Here is a 20,949-nt window from a genome sequence, read left to right on the forward strand (position 1 = left end):
TTCACTGCCCTTGCGCGACTGGACGGACTCACTGCCCTTGCGCGACTGGACGGACTCACTGTCCTTGCGCGACTGGACGGACTCACTGTCCTTGCGCGACTGGACGGACTCACTGTCCTTGCGCGACTGGACGGACTCACTGTCCTTGCGGGACTGAGAAGGAACGCTGGTCTTGCGGGACTGAGGAGGATCGCTGGTCTTGCGGGACTGAGAAAGATCGTTGGCCTTGCGGGACTTGGAAGATGTGGAGGCATCATGGGATTTGTGAGTACTGGAGGATTCACTGAACACGGTGAAGTCTTCATACTCATGTCCCTCTTCTTGTTTTTCCTCCTCATCCCCTGCGACCTCTTCACTTCCAAGTTCTTTCACCTCCAGGAGCCTGAGCACAAGGGGCTTCGGGTGGAGTTCCGAGTGTGTTTCTGTCGTGTTCTGCCCATCAGTCACCCCAGACAGCACGGATGAACCTGAGACGTCTCCTTCATCCATTTCAGTTAGAAGCTCCGGGTACCCAGGGCACGAACTGTCCGCCTGCAGCCCTAGCGCAACCCGCGGCGCGGACACGAGATTTGGGGCCGTCGGCACCGCGCCCGGGACAGACTCAGCTCCGTCCCGGGAAGACTAGCTCCGCCCTTCCCCGCCCCGCCCATCATTTCAGCGCTTTGGCTCTCTGGTTGCTACGGAGACGCGTTGCTAGCCTAGGGTGCACCTCTATTAGTTGCCGCACAGGAGACAGAGAGCCTGGAGAGCGGGATGCTGCTTCTGCTTCTGGTGTGAACTGAGAAGACTCAACAACTCACTGTACTTCTCTGCTTCCTGACTGGTTAGGTTTCCGAGATTTCTTCACACTCTTTACAAAGACTGGGAGTGGATAGATTTTTAAGTCTTAATATCCCCCGGCACCCCCCCCCCCCACACACACACCTCCCCCGCCCCAGCCCCACTAAGGCAATCGGTTTCTAGTAAAAATTCAGCAGTCAAAATGAAGGTTGTGAAGGGAGAGGGAATTACAAGCTTAATGTCCGCCGGAATAGTCCAGATCACTAACCTTTTCTTTACATGAAATTCTGCACACCGTCACAACGAAACACTTCAATGAAACACGTCTAAATACATATGCATATTCAAGGACAGCTTGTGTGCCGTTCCAAGGCCCACTATCAAAACGAGACTAGGAGTTAACTGTTAGCAGACAGATAGGGAGAGGGTCCCTGACTACTTAAGAAAGATGGCCAACTTCTATGATTGCCAGCTTCATCCACACTCCTGACTTTAGGCTAAGCTTGACAACTTAGGCTTTGTAGACTTTTGTCTTCCGCTGGCAGGGCCCTGCTGATGGACTTGCTCAACAAGTTCACGACCTCTCAAGACATGCCAGTCAACCATCCTTGCTTTCTTCAGAATGACCTAAATTAGGGAAGAAAACTCTTCAGGAGCTTTGAAACCCTACAACCTCTAAAAAGAGACCAGACTTTCCGCTTCCTGAATCCATTGCTTTGCCGAGGGTCTTTGCCTTGGGTGTCTGCTTATGTTGTTTCCTCATCTCCAATAAATGCCGTCCTTCAACTGCTGATTCTGTCTGCGATGCTTGAGGTTCCTCTGTGGCTATCTTTTGCGCTGCAGATTTTCCTGCCTTTTAATTCTTTAACTGGCAAAGAACACACTTGGCCAACATCTCTAGATTGTATCATTTCAAGACCCCTGAGCCTGTGTCACTACAGACATTATTAATCATATAATTAATCTTGTGAACAGCACAATTGTGTTGATTTATTCATAGTGATACCTCTGACAGATTATTTTGTGACTTTGTGTCTCTCTCTCCCACTTCCTCCCATTACATCTTTTGTCCCCACCATTTTTTGTTTGTTTGATTGATTGATTGATTGATTGATTTTTGAGACAAGCTCACTCTGCAGCTCAAGCTGGCCTGGAACTATTTAGTCCAGGTTGGTCTCGAACTCTTGAACTTTTGGCAATCCTCTTGCCTCAGCCTCTCAAGTGATAGGTTATAGGGAGTCTTTTAAAAATATTTACTTTTGGGCTGGAGAGATGGCTCAGTGGTTAAGAGCATTGCCTGCTCTTCCAAAGGTCCTGAGTTCAATTCCCAGCAACCACACGGTGGCTCACAACCATCTGTAAAGAGGTCTGGCGCCCTCTTCTGGCCTTCAGGCATACAGACAGAATATTGTATACATAATAAATAAATATAAAAAAAAGGAAATTAAAAAAAATATTTACTTTTAGCTGATTGATGGTGGATCAGGCCTTTAATCCAAGCACTCAGGAGACAGAGGTAGGCAGATCTCTGAGGTCAAGGCCGGCCTGGTCTACAGAACGAGTTCTAAGACAGCCAGGGCTACACAGGGAAACCTTGTCTTGAAAAAGCAAAACAAAAAAAATTTACTTTTATTTTTTAATTATGTGTGTGTGCCTGTGTAGGTTTGTGCTCTTTTTAGTATTAGAACCCATGGAATCCAGAAGAGGACATCAGATCCCCTTGAGCTGGAATTACAGGCAGTTAGCAGCTGCCAAAGGAACTGGAAACTGAACTGGGGTCAAACTGGGATCCTCTGCAAGTGCAGTACCCCTCTTAAGTGTGTGTGTGTGTGTGTGTGTGTGTGTGTGTGTGTGTGAAAGAGAGAGAGAGAGAGAGAGAGAGAGAGAGAGAGAGAGAGGACAGAGAGACAGAGAGAGAGACTGGGAAGTACTCATCTTCATGGCCATAATAGTATGGGGAAGAAAAGCAAAATTGGTGCCGTCTCAGTCTTGTGTTTACCTTCAAGAGCAGGAATTAAATGTTAAGGAATAAATCATCTGTCAAAATGTATGGTTGAAGGCACCGTTTACAAAGAAAAATGGAGAGTACTTAAATTCACTGTCCTATAGAAAATTAAAACGTTTTTATGGAAGTTACCTGGAATGGAACTAGGAGACTCATTCTAGAGTGTGTATGCATCAATCAGGTAATCTGTTGCTTCAAACGTATTTTTTAGGATCTGATTACATTTTGGTCCATCAGTGAAGACCACGTACAGCCCTGGAAAGATGGTTCAGTGCTTAAGAGCATTTACTGTTCTTACAGAGGACCTGGGTTTGGTTCCCAGCACTTACATGGTGGCTCACAATGGTCCTTAATTTCCAGGGAATCAAATACCTCAGACATCTGCAGGCTCCTGCATGCATATGGTGTGCATACCTACACCCAGGCACACAAACATACAAACAACCGCTTGCTGCAGAGAACCCAATAATGGCTCCCAATGGATTATCCTCCAGTTCCAATGAATCTGGCACCTTCTTCTGGCCTCTGCAGGAACTAGCCACACATACAGGTATACTTTCAGATATGCAGGCAAAACATTCAACACATAAAGATTTTATTACATGTTATGTGTGTGCATGTATAACTGCCACATTACACATGTGGAGGCCAGAGGACACCTTCGGTGCCGCAGCCTGGGAGTCTAGCTCCCAGAACTCACCAAGGTTGCAGAAAAGAATGCCTTCAGAGCAGTGAGCACTTCAGGAAAATTTCCAATCTTTCTAAAGGAAAAAGACAGCCGGGCGATGGTGGCGCACGCCTTTAATCCCAGCACTCGGGAGGCAGAGGCAGGCGGATCTCTGTGAGTTCAAGACCAGCCTGGTCTACAGAGCTAGTTCCAGGACAGGCTCCAAAGCCACAGAGAAACCCTGTCTCAAAAAAACCAAAAAAAATAAAATAAAATAAAATAAAAAATAAAGGAAAAAGACATCCATGATCTGAAGGTCATGCTCTTTTTATTTCCAACTCTCATTCCGCAGCTTCAATCCTTTAGTTCTCTGCTCTCGTTTCTCCTGCTCTTCTTCTCTTGTTCCCATTCTCTCCAGCTTCTTTGCTCAACTAGCTTATATGTACAACAAACTTCTTTCAACAAAAAAAGGTTACAAAAGCTACATCTGAGGGGAGTGAGTAACCATGGCAACTCCTGGCTTCAAAGTTCCTGGTACATAGGCTGTGACCCGAGGCCAAGGGGCATAGCGTTTGGCATTTTGCCAGGCGTCCCAAACCTAAGAGCACATTTTCTTATCCTGCATGCAGCCCCAGAGCACAAGGAGGGAAACTTGTAACTTTTTAATTCAAGGCTGTGAGGCCAGACCATCTTTGTAGCCCTGGCTATCTGAGAGATTTTCCCATGTAAAGCTGTTTCTCTCTGGACTTGGGCAACTGGTTGTTGTTCTTGTCCTCCACATATATTTTAGGACTTAAACCAGTTAGTTAGGTAAGCCTTAAATTGTGTATCAACAACTGAGGTTAGAAGCTTGTGCAGAGGGTTAATTGCTGAGGAATTTAGTAGGGAGTGGTCACTGGTCTCTGTTATCAGTCAAGTCTGGCTGGAGAAACTCACGTGGTAGTTTTAGACTGCTTTTGTGTCTAAACGACTTGGGTTCAACAAAGCAGTCACCTATACCTCCATCCTTAAATATAATCTGCGGAAGTCTAACAATTGACACCCAGTGTTTCTGTCCTGCCTGGACCCACAGCTGTTCAGTTCCAAAGAAACACACAGAGGCTTATAGTAATTATAAACTCTTTGGCCTATTAGCTCAGACTTATTATTAACTAGCTCTTACAATAGATTAACCCATAATTCTTGTCTATATTTAGCCACGTTGCTTGGCACCTTTCCTCAATGCAGCATTTTCATCTTGCTTTCTCTGAGTCTGGATGAGGACTGACTCTCTACTTTTCCTCTTCCCAGAATTCCTTAGTCTGGTGATCCCGCCTACACTTCCTATTTGACTACTGGTCAATCAACATTTTATTAAACTAATACGAGTGACAACTCTTCACAGTGTACAAGAGCATTGTACCACAACAGAAACCACAAAAAGCAAAAGTGCATACATGATTTATGGCACCTTTCTGACCTTACATGTACATACATGAACATATACACAAAACATAAAGAGAAACCACAGGTGGGATGAAAGCTTGCTAATATGAACTTTACTTTTGAGTTAAAACCCTCCTCCAGGTGTGTGGGCATAGCACCACGGTAGATGGGTGTGTTTAACATATGTGAGGCCCAGGGCTCCACTCTCGGCACCCAAAACAAGCAAAAATCCAAATTGCCATCAAACAAAATAATTTAAAAAATTTAAAGTTAAAAATCTAAAAAAATAAAAATGTAATCTTAATAAATGAGCATTCTCTTCGTATATACACTTTGCATTGAGAGAATAGGAAATGGCTTATTTTTTATTGTAAGTGGAAACCTTTGGGTTAAGCCTGCCTGCCATTCAGCCCTCTTTGATGACAGTTTGATGGTGAATTGAGGAGTGGGCCGGGTCCTAGTCAACTTCTACATATTTGCGGCCAGATGTGCAATCAGGTCTCTGGCATCTTGCATGGTGGAAGGGATCTCTGAGCCATTTTCAGTCACCTGAGTTCCAAACAAGAACAGCTTCCTGTCATTCCCCACTTCCGACAGTGCTAGAGCTTCGTGGATGTCTATAATATGGTAGGCGTCTTCAAGATCCTTTACCCACAATGGAGAGAGAGGAGGACACATTGTTAGTCTGCATTCTTGTCGGACAGAAATATTTCCTCCTTATTCTAAATGACTCTACCATTTAATGCAGAAAATACTGAAACTTTGTTATTATGACTCCAGAGTTGGTATGAACAGTAACATTTTTATCAGAATTATTCCAGCATTTCTGACTTATCAAAAAGTACTTTCTGCCCCCACCAAAGACCTTAATTTTTCTTTTCTTTTCTTTCTTTCTTTCCTTCTTTCTTTCTTTCTTTTTTTTTTGTTTTTTTTTTTTTGTTTTGTTTTCTGAGGCAGGGTTTCTGTGTAAACGGCACTATCCTGGAACTTACTCTGTAGACCAGGCTGGCCTCAAACTCATAAAGAGCCACCTGCCTCTGCCTTCTGAGTGCTGGGATTAAAGGTGTGCGCCACCACCACCTGGCAGGACTGAATTTTCTAAATGATACCATCAATCTGTTTATTTTTCTAAGATAATTTTAATATGATGAACTATTAAGAATTTATATCAACAAAAGAAATTTGGTTCATCATTTTATCTGGTTGTTTGATTAGTTTTGTTTGTTTTGTTTTTCGAGACAGGGTTCCTCTGTGTAACAGTCCTAGCTGTCCTGGAACTCGCTTTGTAGAACTGGCTGGCCTCGAGCTCCCAGAGATCCATCTGCCTCTGCCTCCCAAGGGCTGGGATTAAAGCCATCCACCACCATGCATTTGATTGCTTTTAATGTACTATTTTTATTCTTTGAGAATTTCATACAGGCACACCATCTACTTTGATTATATCCCCTCCTTACTTTTCCCCCAATTCCTCTATATCCATCCTCAGCCTTATGCCCTCTCTCAATTATATGTTTCCTTTTCTTCTTATAACTCACTAAATCCAATTTGTGTTGCCTGTATAATCGTGGGTATGAATGAGGCCATCCACTGGAGGGTGGTCAACCTATAGAGGCCACATCTTTAGAGCACATTGACTGTCCCTAGCCCAGAAGCCATCAATTGTCCATTGCGTCTCAGCTGGGTGGGAGGTGGGGGGGCTCATGGACCCTTAACTCACTCCGTGTTGATCTTGTGCACATGTTGTGCAGGCAACCACAGCTTCTGTGAGTGAGTGCGTGCAAGTGGTCCTGGCTGGTCTCTGGCTCCTGCAGTCATCCCCCCCTCCTCCCTCCGCTGGTATGTTTTGTTAGTGGGAGGAGTTGGTTGGTTTTCTTAAAGAGACATACCGTGAGACTTAAACTGGGCTTGAAGTTTTGAGTCATACACCTGTTGGGGTTAGAGGTGTAGGCCATCATACCCTACTCATCAATTACTTTTTTAATTTTAATTTTTTTCGAGACAGGGTTTCTCTGTAGCTTTGGAGCCTGTCTGGAACTCGCTCTGTAGACCAGGCTGGCCTCATACTCATAAAGGGCCACCTGCCTCTGCCTTCTGAGTGCTGGGATTAAAGGTGTGTGCCACCACCGCCTAGCTATCAATTACTTTTTGCCCATATTTTACTGATTCTCATACTTATCATTTGTGAGTTCTTTGTTGCTATTATTATTTATTCAGATCAAAAATTTATAGCAAACTGGTGGGGTATACAGAGGTCCATGTATGTTGTCTTAGCTCCACAGCCCTAGAAGTCTACGAGGTTCCCCCTGGTGGGCTATGTATGGTGACTGGGTGTTGGTAATCACAATATGTTATTCATAGAGCCCTTAGAGACTTCTGTGACAGAGTAACGGATGCAATAGTATATAGATGATATCTCAGGTTAATACATCTACTGAAGAAATTATAAAGGAAGATGTAGGGAGGAGTCAGTATGGGTAGGAATTGAGGTTATAACCAAAGAATAAATAAAATAACATTTTTTATATGCAAGGTCTCCCTATCTAGCCCAAGCTGGCCTTGAACTTGCAATCCTTCTGTCTCTGCTCTCCACTGCTGAGATTACAGGCATGAACTTCCATGCCCAGCTTTCAAAAGATAACCTTTTGAAACCCCTGATGTAATATATTGACCTAGTGATTCATCTAAAAGCATAGACTAAATATTTTCCCTAAAGAATACAAGCAAAAATGCATTAATTTAGAATAGCTAAGACTTATATACTCAAGATGCTCAGTCATTCCACAAGGACACTTGCTCAACTATGTTCACCATTATTCATCATGGCTAGAACCTGGAAACAACCTAGATGCCCCTCAACTGAAGAATGGATAAAGAAAATGCGGTCCATTTACACAATGGAGTATTACTCAGCTGTTATAAAGGCATCAGCAAATCTGAAGGCAAATTAATGGAACTAGAAAAAAATCCTCTTGAGCGAGGTAACTGAGACACAGAAAGACAAAGATGGTATGTTCTCACTCATAAGTGGATATTAGCTATAAAGTAAAGGATAACTATGCTACAGTCCACAGTCCCAGAGAGCCTGGGTAACAAGGAGCCCCAAGAGGGGGACACATAGATCTCCCTGGGAAGGAGAAATAGAATGAAATCTGGGTGGACTGTGGGCCAGTGGGGATGGGAACTTAAGAGACTGAGTTGGGGGGTGGATGGAGGGGGAAATTAATGAAAGAGACATCTTGATGTGGGGATGTAGGGCATTTGGGGGTCAGGTAGAGGCCTGGTGCAAGGGAAACTCCCAGGGATGACCCCAGCTAAGACTCCTAGCTATGGTGAATGGGTAACATGAACTGGTCATCTCCTGTAATCAGATTGGTAACAATCTCAATTATCATCAGAGAACCTTCTTCATCCAGTGACTGGTGGACATGGATGCAGAGATCCAGGGCCAAGCACTGAGCCAAGCTCTGAGAATCTTGTTGAAGGGAGGGAGGAAGGGAATAGAGGAGGTGAGAAGGGGAGTAAGGGAAGAAAGGGATGGGCCGTGGGGTAAAGGATAGGGAGTAGTTTGTCAAGATCATGGGAGAACCCACAGAAACAATTAACCTGGCGTCATAGGAACTCACAGACTCTGAACCAATGACTAGGGCGCCTGCATGGACCAACCTAGTGTGACAGTTGTGTAGCTTGATCCTCTCGTGGGATGCCTGGTGGTGGAAGCAGGTACTGTCCCTAACATTTACCAGGAGCCTATTTCTAGTACTGGGTTGCCTTGCCCTGCCTTAGTACAAGGGGAGGAGCTTGGTCCTACCTCAACTTGATATGCCACTCTTTGTTGACACCCATGGGAGAAGGAGTGAATTGGGGTGGAGTTGGTGTGTGTGTGGGGGGGGGGGGAGAACAGGGAGGGGAAACTTCGGTTGGGGTGTAAAATAAATGAATAAATTTAATTATAATTAAAAAAGAATAACTAAGTCTTTTATCATTAAGGTAAAGCAAAAGTCTTCAATTTAGCTGAGTATAGTGGTATACTGAATACTCAAGAGGCAGAAGCAGGTAAATCTCTATGAGTTCAAGACCAGCCCAGTCTATATAAAGAGTTCCAGGCCAGCCAAGATTACATAGTGATATACCTTGTCTCAAATAAACAACAAAAAACTTTCAATTTGACAATGGTTCTGTTTATTCAATTTGATGAAGACAAGACACACAAACCACAAAAGGAAAAACTGGATAAATTTGATAAATAAAAAGGAAAATCTGGCCAGCCTTTAATCCCAGTACTCAGGAAACAGACAAGCAGACCTCTGTGAGTTCAAGGCCAGCCTGGTCTACAGAGCAAGTTCCAAGGCAGTCAAAACTATATAGAGACCTATGCAGAACTATGTCTTAAAAAGAGAAATGGGGGGTCTCTAATGTAAAAATAGGAACCATAAGCAAAGCAAAATGAAAATCACTGAGATACTGGAGAAGATGTTAGTGATGCATATAACCAACAAGGGAATTTTGCAAAAAATATTCAGTACCCTTATATATCAAACAGGAAAGGTAGAGGCTTCCGTCCCATCTTTGTGGTAAACAGTATGCTTAGTACAAAAGACCTCGGCTCTCATTCCCAGCACCTCTCCCACAGGAAGAATCGGAGGTGAGAAAACAAGAGCAAACAGGATGTAGGTCTCAGCCAGCAATAAACACCTCAAATAAATAAGGATCATAAGACCAACACATTGGCAAAACGGATGGTTGTGACAATGGCCAGTCCCAATGAGGGGTGGAGCTTCAAATAACTATCATCTCCCGATGGAAGAGTAAACTAGTGTGACTTTGGAAAGCAATTTAGGAATATCCAATAAAACTATTTGCAAATCCAAAAACCTAGCACTTCTGCACACTTGAGAAATACGCATCCGTGGGTACAAGGGCGCACACATTTGAAAGCTCACTGCAACCTTGCAACAGTAAACAACTGGGAATAATAAAAATGACCAGCAACAAGAGAAAGGCCAGATTACAGTCCACCAGCATGCCACACAGGTGAAATGTGTGTACAGGAACTTCTAAATCTTTGCAGTTCCCTCACCTACTGCCTGCCGGGATTGAACCCAGGACCTCGCATATGCTAAGCAGATTCACTATCATTGGGCTACATCTCTCAGGCCCTGAGTCTTCGTAGTTTTAAGATACTTCACTTGAAAACGAAAAACAAATCATCAACCTTTCTTTCTGAAATGCCAACACCATATCAAAATGTGCTGGACCAGCCTCTATTCTTAATGCCAATCAAGATTTCTGATAAAGTAAGATCTATTGTAATTATTTAGTTTGCTTCCATGAACATCCTACTCATAGAAGACATAAGGGAAGGAAGGCATTGAGTTTTTGGTTGGCAGACCTAGTAATTGAGAGAATTACTGTTCCAGTATTTGGAAACCTAAAGGTTATGTGTGTGTGTGTGTGTGTGTGTATAGTCATTGTCATCGTTGTAATAGTAGTGCAATAACAAAATTTACCATTTTAGTGTGTAATTCAGTAAAATTAAATGCATTCACAGTGGTTTAAACCATCACCATCAACTCTTCATCTTGCTACACTGAAGCTCTAGCTGTCCTAAGCTAACTCCACTTTCCTCCCTCCTATAACCCTTGACATCCACAGTTCCACTCGGTCCACTGCAGAGTTGATGGCTCTGGGAAGACGCTCTATACGCAGAACCACACAGCATCTGTCCCTCTGTGGCTAGCTCATTCATTTAGGATAGTATCCACAGGTCCATCCGCATGGTTGCATGCGGTAGAACTTCGTCCCTCTGCAGGCTAAAGTAACACGCTGTATGGACACACCATGTTTCGTTATGCGGTCGTCAGCGGACAGACCTTTCTAGCTTCTAACCTGCGGCTGTTGTAATCATAGTGCTACCATGAACCTAAGTGTATAAAAGCAGACTGGCTCCCTGGTTTCATTTATCTGGGGTATATAAAAAATGTAGAATTGATGCATGATACAGGAATTCTGTTTCGTTTTTTTTTTTTCGTAGTTGCTTGCACTTCCAAGGACTGTGTAAAAGCTTCGAGCTTTCTCCATGAACGTTAATTGCTTTTGATGCAAGCACCAAAAAAAAAAAAAAAAAAAAATTCAGTCAAGTGTAACTGATCTAAAATAAAACTCTTTTTCTATACATAGAAGCCACTCAAAATTGTGTCAAATTAAATCAACAATCAGTATTGGTTTATTGAAATAAGTTCAATACACATGGTTAAATTCCTTTTCTTCATGAGGCAACAGACTAGGCAATTCAAGTACACAAGACAATTATATTTACATTGAAAGAGTATATAATCCAGGAGACCTAATAAATTGAATACGCAGTATATTTTTGATTATCTACCTATTTTTTTTGTTGTTTTGTTTTTTGTTTTTCGAGACAGGGTTTCTCTGTGGCTTTGGAGCCTGTCCTGGAACTAGCTCTTGTAGACCAGGCTGGTCTCGAAGATTATCTACCTATTAAAATAAGACATGTCTGTGCTAATAATGAGAAACTATTGAGTGGAGGTTCCATTAACCTAGCTTTGGTGTGGACTTGCCTGGAAGCGAGGCAAGGTGCTCTGCCACCAGATTAGCACAGCTTTTTACCTGTTTGTTGGCAAACACAACCAGAGGGAGCCCTGGGTTTGGCGCAATCAGCTGATGAAGGTATCTCCTGGCTTCAGGCAACCGACTGTGATCAGCTGAGTCTACCACAAAGATCAGCAGCCATACCTTAGGCAGGTACATCTCCCAGTAGGCGCGGAATGGCTCACTGCCGCCAACTGCAGAGAATGGGAGAGGAAGGAGTCACACATGAATGAATGAATTAAAATCACAGGGATGGCCCCCAAGGGGGACTATAGGACACACTGGCCAGGTGCTCTGGTCAATGTCACTGAGTTACACTGTAGGCAACTCTGAGTGGCCAGAGGCATGTTACCGAGGGAATCGTTGGTCAGTGGGAATCACCGTCCCTCAGAGGTGGATCACTCATCCAGGAATGACTAAGAATCAACATGAAAAGCCAGGCCGGGCAGGTCATGCCTGTAATTCCAGCACTCAGGCTAGTGAGGCAGGAGATCTGTTGTGAGTTTGAGGCCTGCCAACCAACATAGCAAGACGGTGTCTCACACAAACAAACATAAAATTAAAAACAAACAAGCAGAACACAAAAGTATCAGTATGGGAATCCTAAATACTCCAGTGATGTCTTCCTGTGCTATATAGACACAGAAGAACGGCCAGCTACTGCTTGTTCATCCAGCATAACTGAGAAAATGGGCATAAGGTACTAAGATAATGGAAGATGGTAGGCTGAATTGTGTGCCACTCTAATAATATATGTGTGTGTGTAGATAGATAGATAGATAGATAGATAGATAGATAGATGGTAGGTAGGTAGGTGAATGGATGGATAGATAGATAAAGTAGGTAGGTAGATAGGTAGATGATAGACAGGTAAGTATGTAGATAGGTAGGTAGGTAGATAGATGGACAGAGATAGATAGATAGATAGATAGATAGATAGATAGATGATAGGTAGGTGGATGGATGGATAGATAAAGTAGGTAGGTAGATAGATGATAGACAGAGACAGATAGATAGATAGATAGATAGATAGATGGATGGTAGGTAGGTGGATGGATGGATAGATAGATAAATTAGGTAGGTAGATAGGTAGATGATAGACAGGTAAGTATGTAGATAGGTAGGTAGGTAGATAGATGGACAGAGATAGATAGATAGATAGATAGATAGATAGATAGATAGTCTCACTATGTAGATCTGGCTGTCCTGGAACTCACTATGTAGACCAACTGGCCTCAAAGTCACAAACTCCACCTGCTTCTGCCTCTGCTTCCCAAGTGCTGGGTAAATGCATGGCCCACCATGCCTGGCTTCTAAAATAATTTTTAATGTTTATTTTTATGAATGTGAATGTATGCCATGTGTTTATGTGCCTGTGCATAGACCAGAAGAGGGCACTGGGTCCCCTGAAGCTGGAGGTATAAGCAGTTGTGAGCTGCCTGACATGGGTGCTGGGAACTGAACTCAGGTTCTTGGCAAGAGAAGCACATGCTATCTGAGCCATCTCTCTACCCAGCAAAACCATTGAAGCATTCGTGGGAATGTTACATTCCTGTCAGTGTAACTGGTGACAAGCTGGTTTTTAAGTCATATTGTTTATTTGTGCTTTACAGATTTTCTTGATAAATTTTACCAGAAGTTTGTCTATTTTGTTTATGTTTTCGATGTACTAATTTTGGACTTTTCTGACCTTTGCTATTGTGTCTTTCTTCCCCATTTCACCGGTTTCTTAGCGATTTTCTCACCCTCCCCCTTTGTTTTTATTGTTACTGGTTTTTTTCGACACTTTCTTGGCCTGCTCCTTTCAATCAGAAGATTTTTTTTTTTGGTCATTGTTTCTGGAGTTTTTGAAACAAGGTCTTACTACGTAGTCCAGGCTAGCCTCTAGCTCATGATTCTCCTGCCTTAGTCTTTCAAGTGCTCAGATTACAGGTCTGTAACACCATGTCTGGCTTCACGGTGGTTTCTAACAATGCCTCAGTTCTCCATCTTTCTCACTTTTCCATAACACCTTATCTTTGAGCTAAGAGTTATCTAGAAGTGGATAAACCAATCATCAAGGCTTTTTAAACTAGCAAATGCTTAGTTTAAATAGTGTGTTAAAATAGTGCTCTTTGAGTCTGGACAAAAGCAAAGATTTCACAATTGACTGTGGTGCCTGGGAAGAGAAGAGAGGGGCAGGTTCTTCTCACATGGGAGCCAAAAAGGACAAAACTTATACATTTGATGCATGCTTTGGAGACAGAAAACCTCGGTGCTTGACTTGCAGAATGATGCCATAGAGAAAGACTGTCAAGGGTGATGCCTGGGGCTCCCCCTTGAGCACCTAGTGGAAGAACAGCCCCCATGCACTGGCCATGGGCTACAGGGAAAGGAACAGACAGGGGATAAATCATGCTTGCTTTGCTTGTTTTGTGACCACAGTAAGTCTCAAAGGCCACGTAGGAGTTCAAGTGGAGGTAGCAGAAGACATCTGGACATGCTTGAACTGCTTAGATAATTCTGGGTGCCTCTAAGATGATATTTAGGGCCATGAGGACAAATGTCTTGTGTGGGGGTTTGTAGAGGGAAGACTGGAGGCCTGATCTGACTTTGGGAACTGCATTATTAGTGAGGTGGGGACAGTACTACCATACGGTAGAGACTGGGACTGTCAGCTTACTAGAAGAGGTTTGGGACTGCACCCAGTTTTGTTGTTGAGAAGGACGCCCATTATAGTTGCTTAGATGGCCGTGTTTCTGCAGCAGTGAGGGAAGGTGAAGGATGATTACAGGAGATCACAGGAGGGTATGCTAAATTTAGCCTTCCTCTAAGCCTCTTCTGTTGCCAGCACTACAGAAACGGGAGAAAATCGAAACAGCGGAAAGTGGATTCCCCAGCCCCCACCCCGAGCACCTAAGTATTAAACCCTGAGGTCTTCCTAAAGTGTAAAAGAATCGCATCCCGCACCACTTCTCTCAAGATTACAATGTCAGTAGATAACGCTGCTTCCGGCTTAAGATGGATGCTAATGAGAAGCAGAACGTACTCTCCAGGAACTCCATCTGCCTGTCCTCAGTGCTGATGCAAACTTCGTTGAAACCTTGGGTAGGTGCCAGGCTGTGCTGGATTCTGTTGGAAGCCAGCGAGTGGAGGACGCTGGTCTTTCCTGCACCATCCAGGCCTACTACTAGGATCTGGTTACTTTTCTCCTGAAATAAAACAAAAAAAAATCCATCAATAAACTCTTGCCATCGGGGCTGTGTGTGGCTGGCTTCTGACAGCGTGCCTGACTTGTTAGGACCTAACTGTAACCAAGGAATTGCTGACCAGTCTAAACCAAAACTACCCCTACTTCCGTGACATCATTCCCAGGTCCTTTTTTTATTGTCCAATTCCTTGTCAGTTTATCAGACAACAAATATATGAAAACACACACACATGCATGCATGTACGCATACATACACGCACACACAACTCACACAGCGCATGCACATGAACACACATCTTAGAATTTACGTGCCATGCAGTGTCATAGATCTACGGATACCAGGACCAATTTCCATATTGTGTGTGTGTGTGTGTGTGTGTGTGTGTGTGTGTGTGTGTACTCATGCATAGGGGCACCTCAGCATGCGTATGGAGGCCAAGGGACAATTCTCAGGAGTTGGTTTTCTCCTTCTACCATGTGAGTCCTGGGGATCAAATGCAGAGTGTTGGCCCAAAAGCAAACATCTCTACCTGCTGAGCCCTCTCCGGACCCCGTTTTGCACCTGGGATTATCATTTATTGGCAACTGCGCTGGAGTGAGTTGTCGATGACACAAGTGTGGCTGGAACCCAACATGGAAGCATTTAAGGTCTCTTATTTGTCTTGTCTTAGCAGTTGGATAATTTGGCTACAAAATATTAGGACAAAGGTCCTCGCTTAGGTTTTGTTTGTTTGTTTTTGAGACAGGGTTTCTCTCTGCAACAACTATGACTGTCCTGGAACTCACTCTGTAGACCAGGCTAGCCTCAAACTCATAGAGCTCCACCTACCTCTACCTCCTGAGTGCTGGTATTAAAGGCATAAACCACCACCACCCAGCTCTCACTTATGTTTTTGATACAAGTATCATGATTAAGCAGAAAGACTAAGGCTATAGAAATTGTCAAACCTCCGAGGGTTAAAGACGCGGACTACCACTTAGCTCAAAAGGTGATCTTAAATAGTATTACCATGGTGGTTCATGCTTTTAACCCCACTCGGGAGCAGAGGCAAGTGAATCTCTGTGAGCTCCAGGCCAGCCTTGCCTACAGAGTGAGTTCCAGGACAGCTAGGCTATGTAGAGAGACCCTGTCTTGAAAAACAAAGAATCTCTAGTGCAGCTCTTTGAGTCTGGTTTTTTTTTGTTTGTTTGTTTGTTTTTTTGAGTCTTATTTGCTAGCCCAGAGTGGCCCTGATATCCCTAGTGCTGGAAGTGAAACACTCTCATCTGCTTAAAAAAATAAAAAAAAATAAATAAAAGAATCTGTGTGAAAGAAAGATGTTTTAGGGCATGGCCCAACAGGGACTTAATGTAAAAAGCATGATTTATAAAGGCCTCTGAGTTTTTTGTTCTTGGAGCAAAAAATAAATAAATAAATATAAAAAAATAAAAAATTGTCTTCTGGTTGGTGTATTCTGGTACACTCACCTGAACCTCTGTTTGTGCATGCGCGGCTAGGCCAGAGGTTGGTACTTAGGTGTTCCATGAATGCTGGGGATCCAAATTCAAGTTCTCCAGCCGCACCGCACCCACGGAGCCAACCTCCTAGCCCTAAGGAATTGGGATTCTCACGACTATTTCATATCTCATTAGATATGAAATTCTAAGTCCTTACTTCCGTTCCCGTTCTAAGTGTTACAGTGTCGTTCTAAGAATATGCTACGGTAAGGAATAGGACAGCGGAAGTTGTTCAGACTGTACTCTTTAAAGGGACAGAGGAACCAAGAAATGACTGCGGGGTGTGGATTATATCCCCCTACAATTGCCACTGTGATTCCTACCCAAGCTACCCTAATCTACTCTACCAATTCTAAGAAGACTACCCCCACTGCTGAAATGAGGGCGTATTTTATACCGGTTGGTCATATTTTGACAGTTTTGTATCCGAAGTCTTAGGAAAATATTGTGCTAAAATCTGTCCCCTGCTCCTCACCATGCCCCCGGCCTATCTTCCCTAGAAATTCCACACTCACTTTGGCTTCCATTCTGCTTATACTTTAGTCTACACTATATGTTTTGGGCTGAGGTGTAGCTCAATGGTAGTTTACTGCTGAAGCCCTGGGTTCTAAGTTTATCTAGCCCTAGTCCACAACTACCAGAAATTATGCAGTACCTCGAATTAGGGGAAATCGCAGGGGCCTACATATCCAGAGTGCAGTGGAGAAGCCGCGCCCTGGGAAAACCACTCCGCTAGGTACATACTCAAATCGAATTCTGAACATCACTGTTCTTGTAACAGTTATTTCTTCCATCATCTATGATTCGAGTCTGTGCTTTTGCCAGGGATCAAGTCTCCGTTAACAATTCCCACTGTTCAGAAGTAGAAAGCGGCTCTGAGCCAAGGAACCAGTCAAGGAACTGGGAACACTAAGCGACAGAGTAGTTTCTGACCAAAACAGTGCCTGGGCTTCTGAGACCAATCTGCGTCCCTCCTATGGTGAGTTCTGAAAGCCCTGCAAAGGGTAACTACAACGCCCGTGGAAAAGAACCAGGAGCTCCCAAACACACCAGGTACTTATCGTGTCCAGGAACCCTATCTCTTCCAACCAAGACTATATTAACTGCACGTGCTGGGAAGAGGATTCGGTGCTGTTTTCAGCATTGTCTATGTGGTCCGCACCTGGTATGAAGCGCTGGGACAGAGCCAGGAGCCGGTCCCTGCGTTCAACTAGGACCAATTAAGAGATCCCTGGTCTCTCCACAGTAGACAATAACGGGTGCCGGAAGGGGTGAAGTTGGGGGCGGGGATACGTTCGAACCTTGGCACATTCCCCCACACCCCCGCCATCCATACACAGACGCCCTCGGACAAGATCCGGTTCTCTGCGTACTTCGGGGGCGACGTAACAGAGCCCGGCGGGTTTGAATGCCCACAACCGACTCGGAGGCGAAGCGGGTCCCAGGTCTCTTACCGGCGGCGGCGGCGGCGGCGGGTTCAGGATTTTAATCGAGGTGCTGCTGCTGTCTTTGACCTTTTCTGTGACCTGTTCCTCCTCATTCTCCATCCCTTGCTCCTCCTTGACTTCCTTTCCTTTTCCATTCTCCTTGATTTTCAACTCCACACTCTTCCTTTTCTCCTCTTCCTTCCCTTTCTCCTTGATTTTCGCGTCCACACTCTTCCTTTTCTCCTCTTCCTTCCCTTTCTCCTTGATTTTCGCGTCCACACTCTTCCTTTTCTCCTCTTCCTTCCCTTTCTCCTTCCCGTTCTCCTTGATTTTCGCGTCCACACTCTTCCTTTTCTCCTCTTCCTTCCCGTTCTCCTTGATTTTCGCGTCCACACTCTTCCTTTTCTCCTCTTCCTTCCCTTTCTCCTTCCCGTTCTCCTTGATTTTCGCGTCCACACTCTTCCTTTTCTCCTCTTCCTTCCCTTTCTCCTTGATTTTCGCGTCCACACTCTTCCTTTTCTCCTCTTCCTTCCCTTTCTCCTTCCCGTTCTCCTTGATTTTCGCGTCCACACTCTTCCTTTTCTCCTCTTCCTTCCCTTTCTCCTTGATTTTCGCGTCCACACTCTTCCTTTTCTCCTCTTCCTTCCCTTTCTCCTTCCCGTTCTCCTTCCCGTTCTCCTTGATTTTCGCGTCCACACTCTTCCTTTTCTCTTCTTCCTTCCCTTTCTCTTTCCCGTTCTCCTTGATTTTCGCGTCCACACTCTTCCTTTTCTCCTCTTCCTTCCCTTTCTCCTTCCCGTTCTCCTTGATTTTCAACTCCACACTCTTCCTTTTCTCCTCTTCCTTAGATTTTCCGCTGTCGTTTTTCTGACCTACATCCTTCCTTTTCTCTTCTTCCTTTCCTGTCTCTTTCCCCTTCTTGATTTTCAGCTCTACAGACTTCCTCTTCTCCTCTTCCTTCCCTATCTCTTTCCCTTTGCTTTTTACTTCCACATCTTTCCTTTTTTCCTTCTCTGCTTTTACTGATTCCCTACTGCTCGAAGAAGAAAACTTGTCCCTCTCCTTCGCCTTCCCTCTCTCCATCCCCACCGCCGCTGTTCCCCTTCTCTCCCACGCGCCAGCGCGCAGGAGCCGCGGCCCTGGATCCTGGCAGGTGTTGCCCTGGTGTGGGGGCTCAAGGGAGACGTAGGTCCAGAAAGCAAGCGTAAGCCACACCTGCGGTCACAGGGTGGCAGGCCGCGCCAGTGAGCGCAGCTGTCAGTCTGGCATCTTGCTTTAGTTGGTCTAGAGCTGGCAGCTGATTGGTCGAACTTGAGCCTGAAGGAAGGACCGGGAAAGGCGTGGATGCTAGGATGCCCAGTCTAAGGGAACCTGGTGATTTTCAACAGAGAACGGGAGAAACAGGCAAGGCGGACTGCTTTTGCTGGAGGTCCTTAGGTACCCCTTGCTCCAGAGCGCACAAAAACACGATTTGACAGTGCTGGAGAAATGCTTCCTACGAGTTTCAGCAACCCCGCTTCAACCTCCAATTTGCCCTGCCAGTCCGTGCCTAACTTAAGAACGCCTAAGGCTCTAGAGTCCCTAGAAGACTCCACCTTCCCCCACCTTACAACCACCACCCCAGAACACAGGCTACACATCTCCCTGCTCCCATCCCATGTGAATTCCACGGGTAGAAACAAAAACTGCTGCTATTCAGCACAGAGATCGCAGGTCATGACAGCAGGGGACAGATATCAAAACCTAATGATCCCGTTCCCAATCACTGCGGAGTGACTTGCGCACCCTGACTGAGGTGGCATGTTTCTTTAGTCGAGGAACTCACGGTTCTCATATTTTCTGGCGGGACTCGGAATATTTCACAATTTAGCAAGGCGGGATTTTAGGGATGGAGTATAAGCGGTGAGAGAGTGCTTGCTGAGTAAGGGGCCCAGGTTCCTGCTCAGTTAAAAAAAAAAAATGACGAGTAACATCAGGACATGGGTGCCTGTATCCCAGCACTGGGGAGGCTGAGGGAGGAAGGCTTGAGTTTAGACTAGCATGCTGAGACCCTGTCCCTCCCCGACCATATGGAAAACTTTAGTTGCTACATGAAATTGATTTTCTTTCACCAGATTTCAGATAAGCTGGCGAGGAAAGGTGGCAAGTTCCGGAAGGCCTGAGTCAAGGGACAGGTTTTAAGGTCAGCTGTCTTCAGCTACCTTGAAAATGCTAGGTTAGGGGCTCAGTGGGTAAGAGCACTGGCTGCTTTTCCAGAGGACTGGGGTTCAATCCCCAGCACCCACACGGCAGATCACAGCTGTCTGTAACTCCAGTTCCAAGGGATCTGACACCCTCACACAGACAAATATGCAGGCAAAACATCAATTCACATAAAATCAGAGTAAACAAACCATTTTTTAAAATGTTTACCAAAAGATTTGCTACTGTTCACTAATGCCCATACCAATAGGATGGATTTATTCTTTGTAAGATTTCTTGTTTTGGGGGGAGAGGGAGAGGAGAGGAGGGGGAGGGAAATGGGAAACAGGGAGGAGGCGAAAATTTTTTTCACCTAAAAAAAAATAAACAAAAAGATTACATAAAATACAAAAAAAATTTCTTGTTTTATGTTTATGGGTATTTTGCTTGCACATGTGTATGTGTATGGCATGTACGTAGTGCCAGATCCTCTGGAACAGGAGTCACAGGCAGCTCTTGGCTGCCATGTAGGTAGGTACTGGGAACTGAACTCAGTGCCTCTGGGAGAACAGCTAGCGCTTTAACTGATGGGCCATCTCTCCAGCCTCTGACTGTCACTGTTTAAACAGAGTTCTCCCAATCCCACCAGATTTGTAGTTTTGCTGGGAGGGACAGGAGGTAATTTTAGATATTCAGTTTAAAAGAAATTCTTAGATATATCAGTAAGGAAGTGCGCCATAAATGCCAACATCTGGAACATCTTCACTCCAGTGAAGGGATGCTTTCCATACTGCACACACACACACACCCCAGAACTATTGGTTAAAGGCATACCCAAAATATTTACCAGAATGTTAATACAGATGAAATTTAGACTTAAATAACATATTTGAAATGAGGTTTTCTGTGGCTTAGCAATGACAATACAAATCTCTGCTACTAGAGTATGTATGTATCTCACCATGGTGTCTTGGACCAAAATTCTCAAAGTGCAGTAATCTCATGAAGATTCTGTGGGTAAACTTAAGAAAATTACCTTTGGCCATAGAGATGTAATGGAACCCTAAATGACACTCATTCCTGTAAGAGGTACTCAGTCTCACCAAGACTGTTCTCTGGAGAGCTGTGTAAATCGTTCTCAGCTGCCCCCATCTGTAATCCCATAGGG

At 44.5% G+C, this 20,949-nt stretch overlaps 2 protein-coding genes and 1 pseudogene across 2 annotated transcripts in view; all 3 read right to left on the bottom strand.

The window, feature by feature from the left end:
• Thegl (theg spermatid protein like) overlaps positions 1-578 on the bottom strand; it is a 39,482-nt gene extending 38,904 nt beyond the window's left edge. Inside the window, exon 1 of the mRNA XM_041671634.1 lies at positions 114-578. Coding sequence (XP_041527568.1) covers positions 114-489 — 376 coding nt within the window. The 5' untranslated portion in view covers positions 490-578. The remainder of the gene's footprint in view (positions 1-113) is intronic.
• Positions 579-5,345: 4,767 nt separating this feature from the next.
• Arl9 (ADP ribosylation factor like GTPase 9) lies at positions 5,346-20,933 on the bottom strand. The gene is made up of 6 exons (XM_041671131.1): positions 20,885-20,933; positions 18,816-18,971; positions 17,628-18,502; positions 14,515-14,677; positions 11,505-11,680; positions 5,346-5,522 (listed from the first exon to the last, which is right to left on the bottom strand). Exons 1-6 carry the CDS (start codon positions 20,931-20,933, stop codon positions 5,346-5,348), a joined length of 1,596 nt encoding a protein of 531 aa, XP_041527065.1.
• LOC121460977 lies at positions 16,789-16,917 on the bottom strand (annotated as a pseudogene).
• Positions 20,934-20,949: the final 16 nt, after the last annotated feature.

The sequence above is a fragment of the Microtus oregoni genome, unplaced genomic scaffold, assembly GCF_018167655.1.
Source record: "Microtus oregoni isolate MIOR12 unplaced genomic scaffold, Mior012 000021F_ref0000039, whole genome shotgun sequence".
Taxonomy (NCBI): domain Eukaryota; kingdom Metazoa; phylum Chordata; class Mammalia; order Rodentia; family Cricetidae; genus Microtus; species Microtus oregoni.

What these genes read in the sequence shown, in the direction of transcription:
- Arl9 (XM_041671131.1), bottom strand. Translation starts at nt 20,933, where the DNA reads ATGGGGGCAGCTGAGAACGATTTACACAGCTCTCCAGAGAACAGTCTT. An exon ending in CTGCCACCCTGTGACCGCAG is followed by an intron (nt 18,503 to 18,815) that starts GTGTGGCTTACG and finishes GGAAAGAGACAG; the next exon opens with GAAAGGAAGAAGAGAAAAGG. An exon ending in GCAGATGGAGTTCCTGGAGA is followed by an intron (nt 11,681 to 14,514) that starts GTACGTTCTGCT and finishes CATTCTCTGCAG; the next exon opens with TTGGCGGCAGTGAGCCATTC.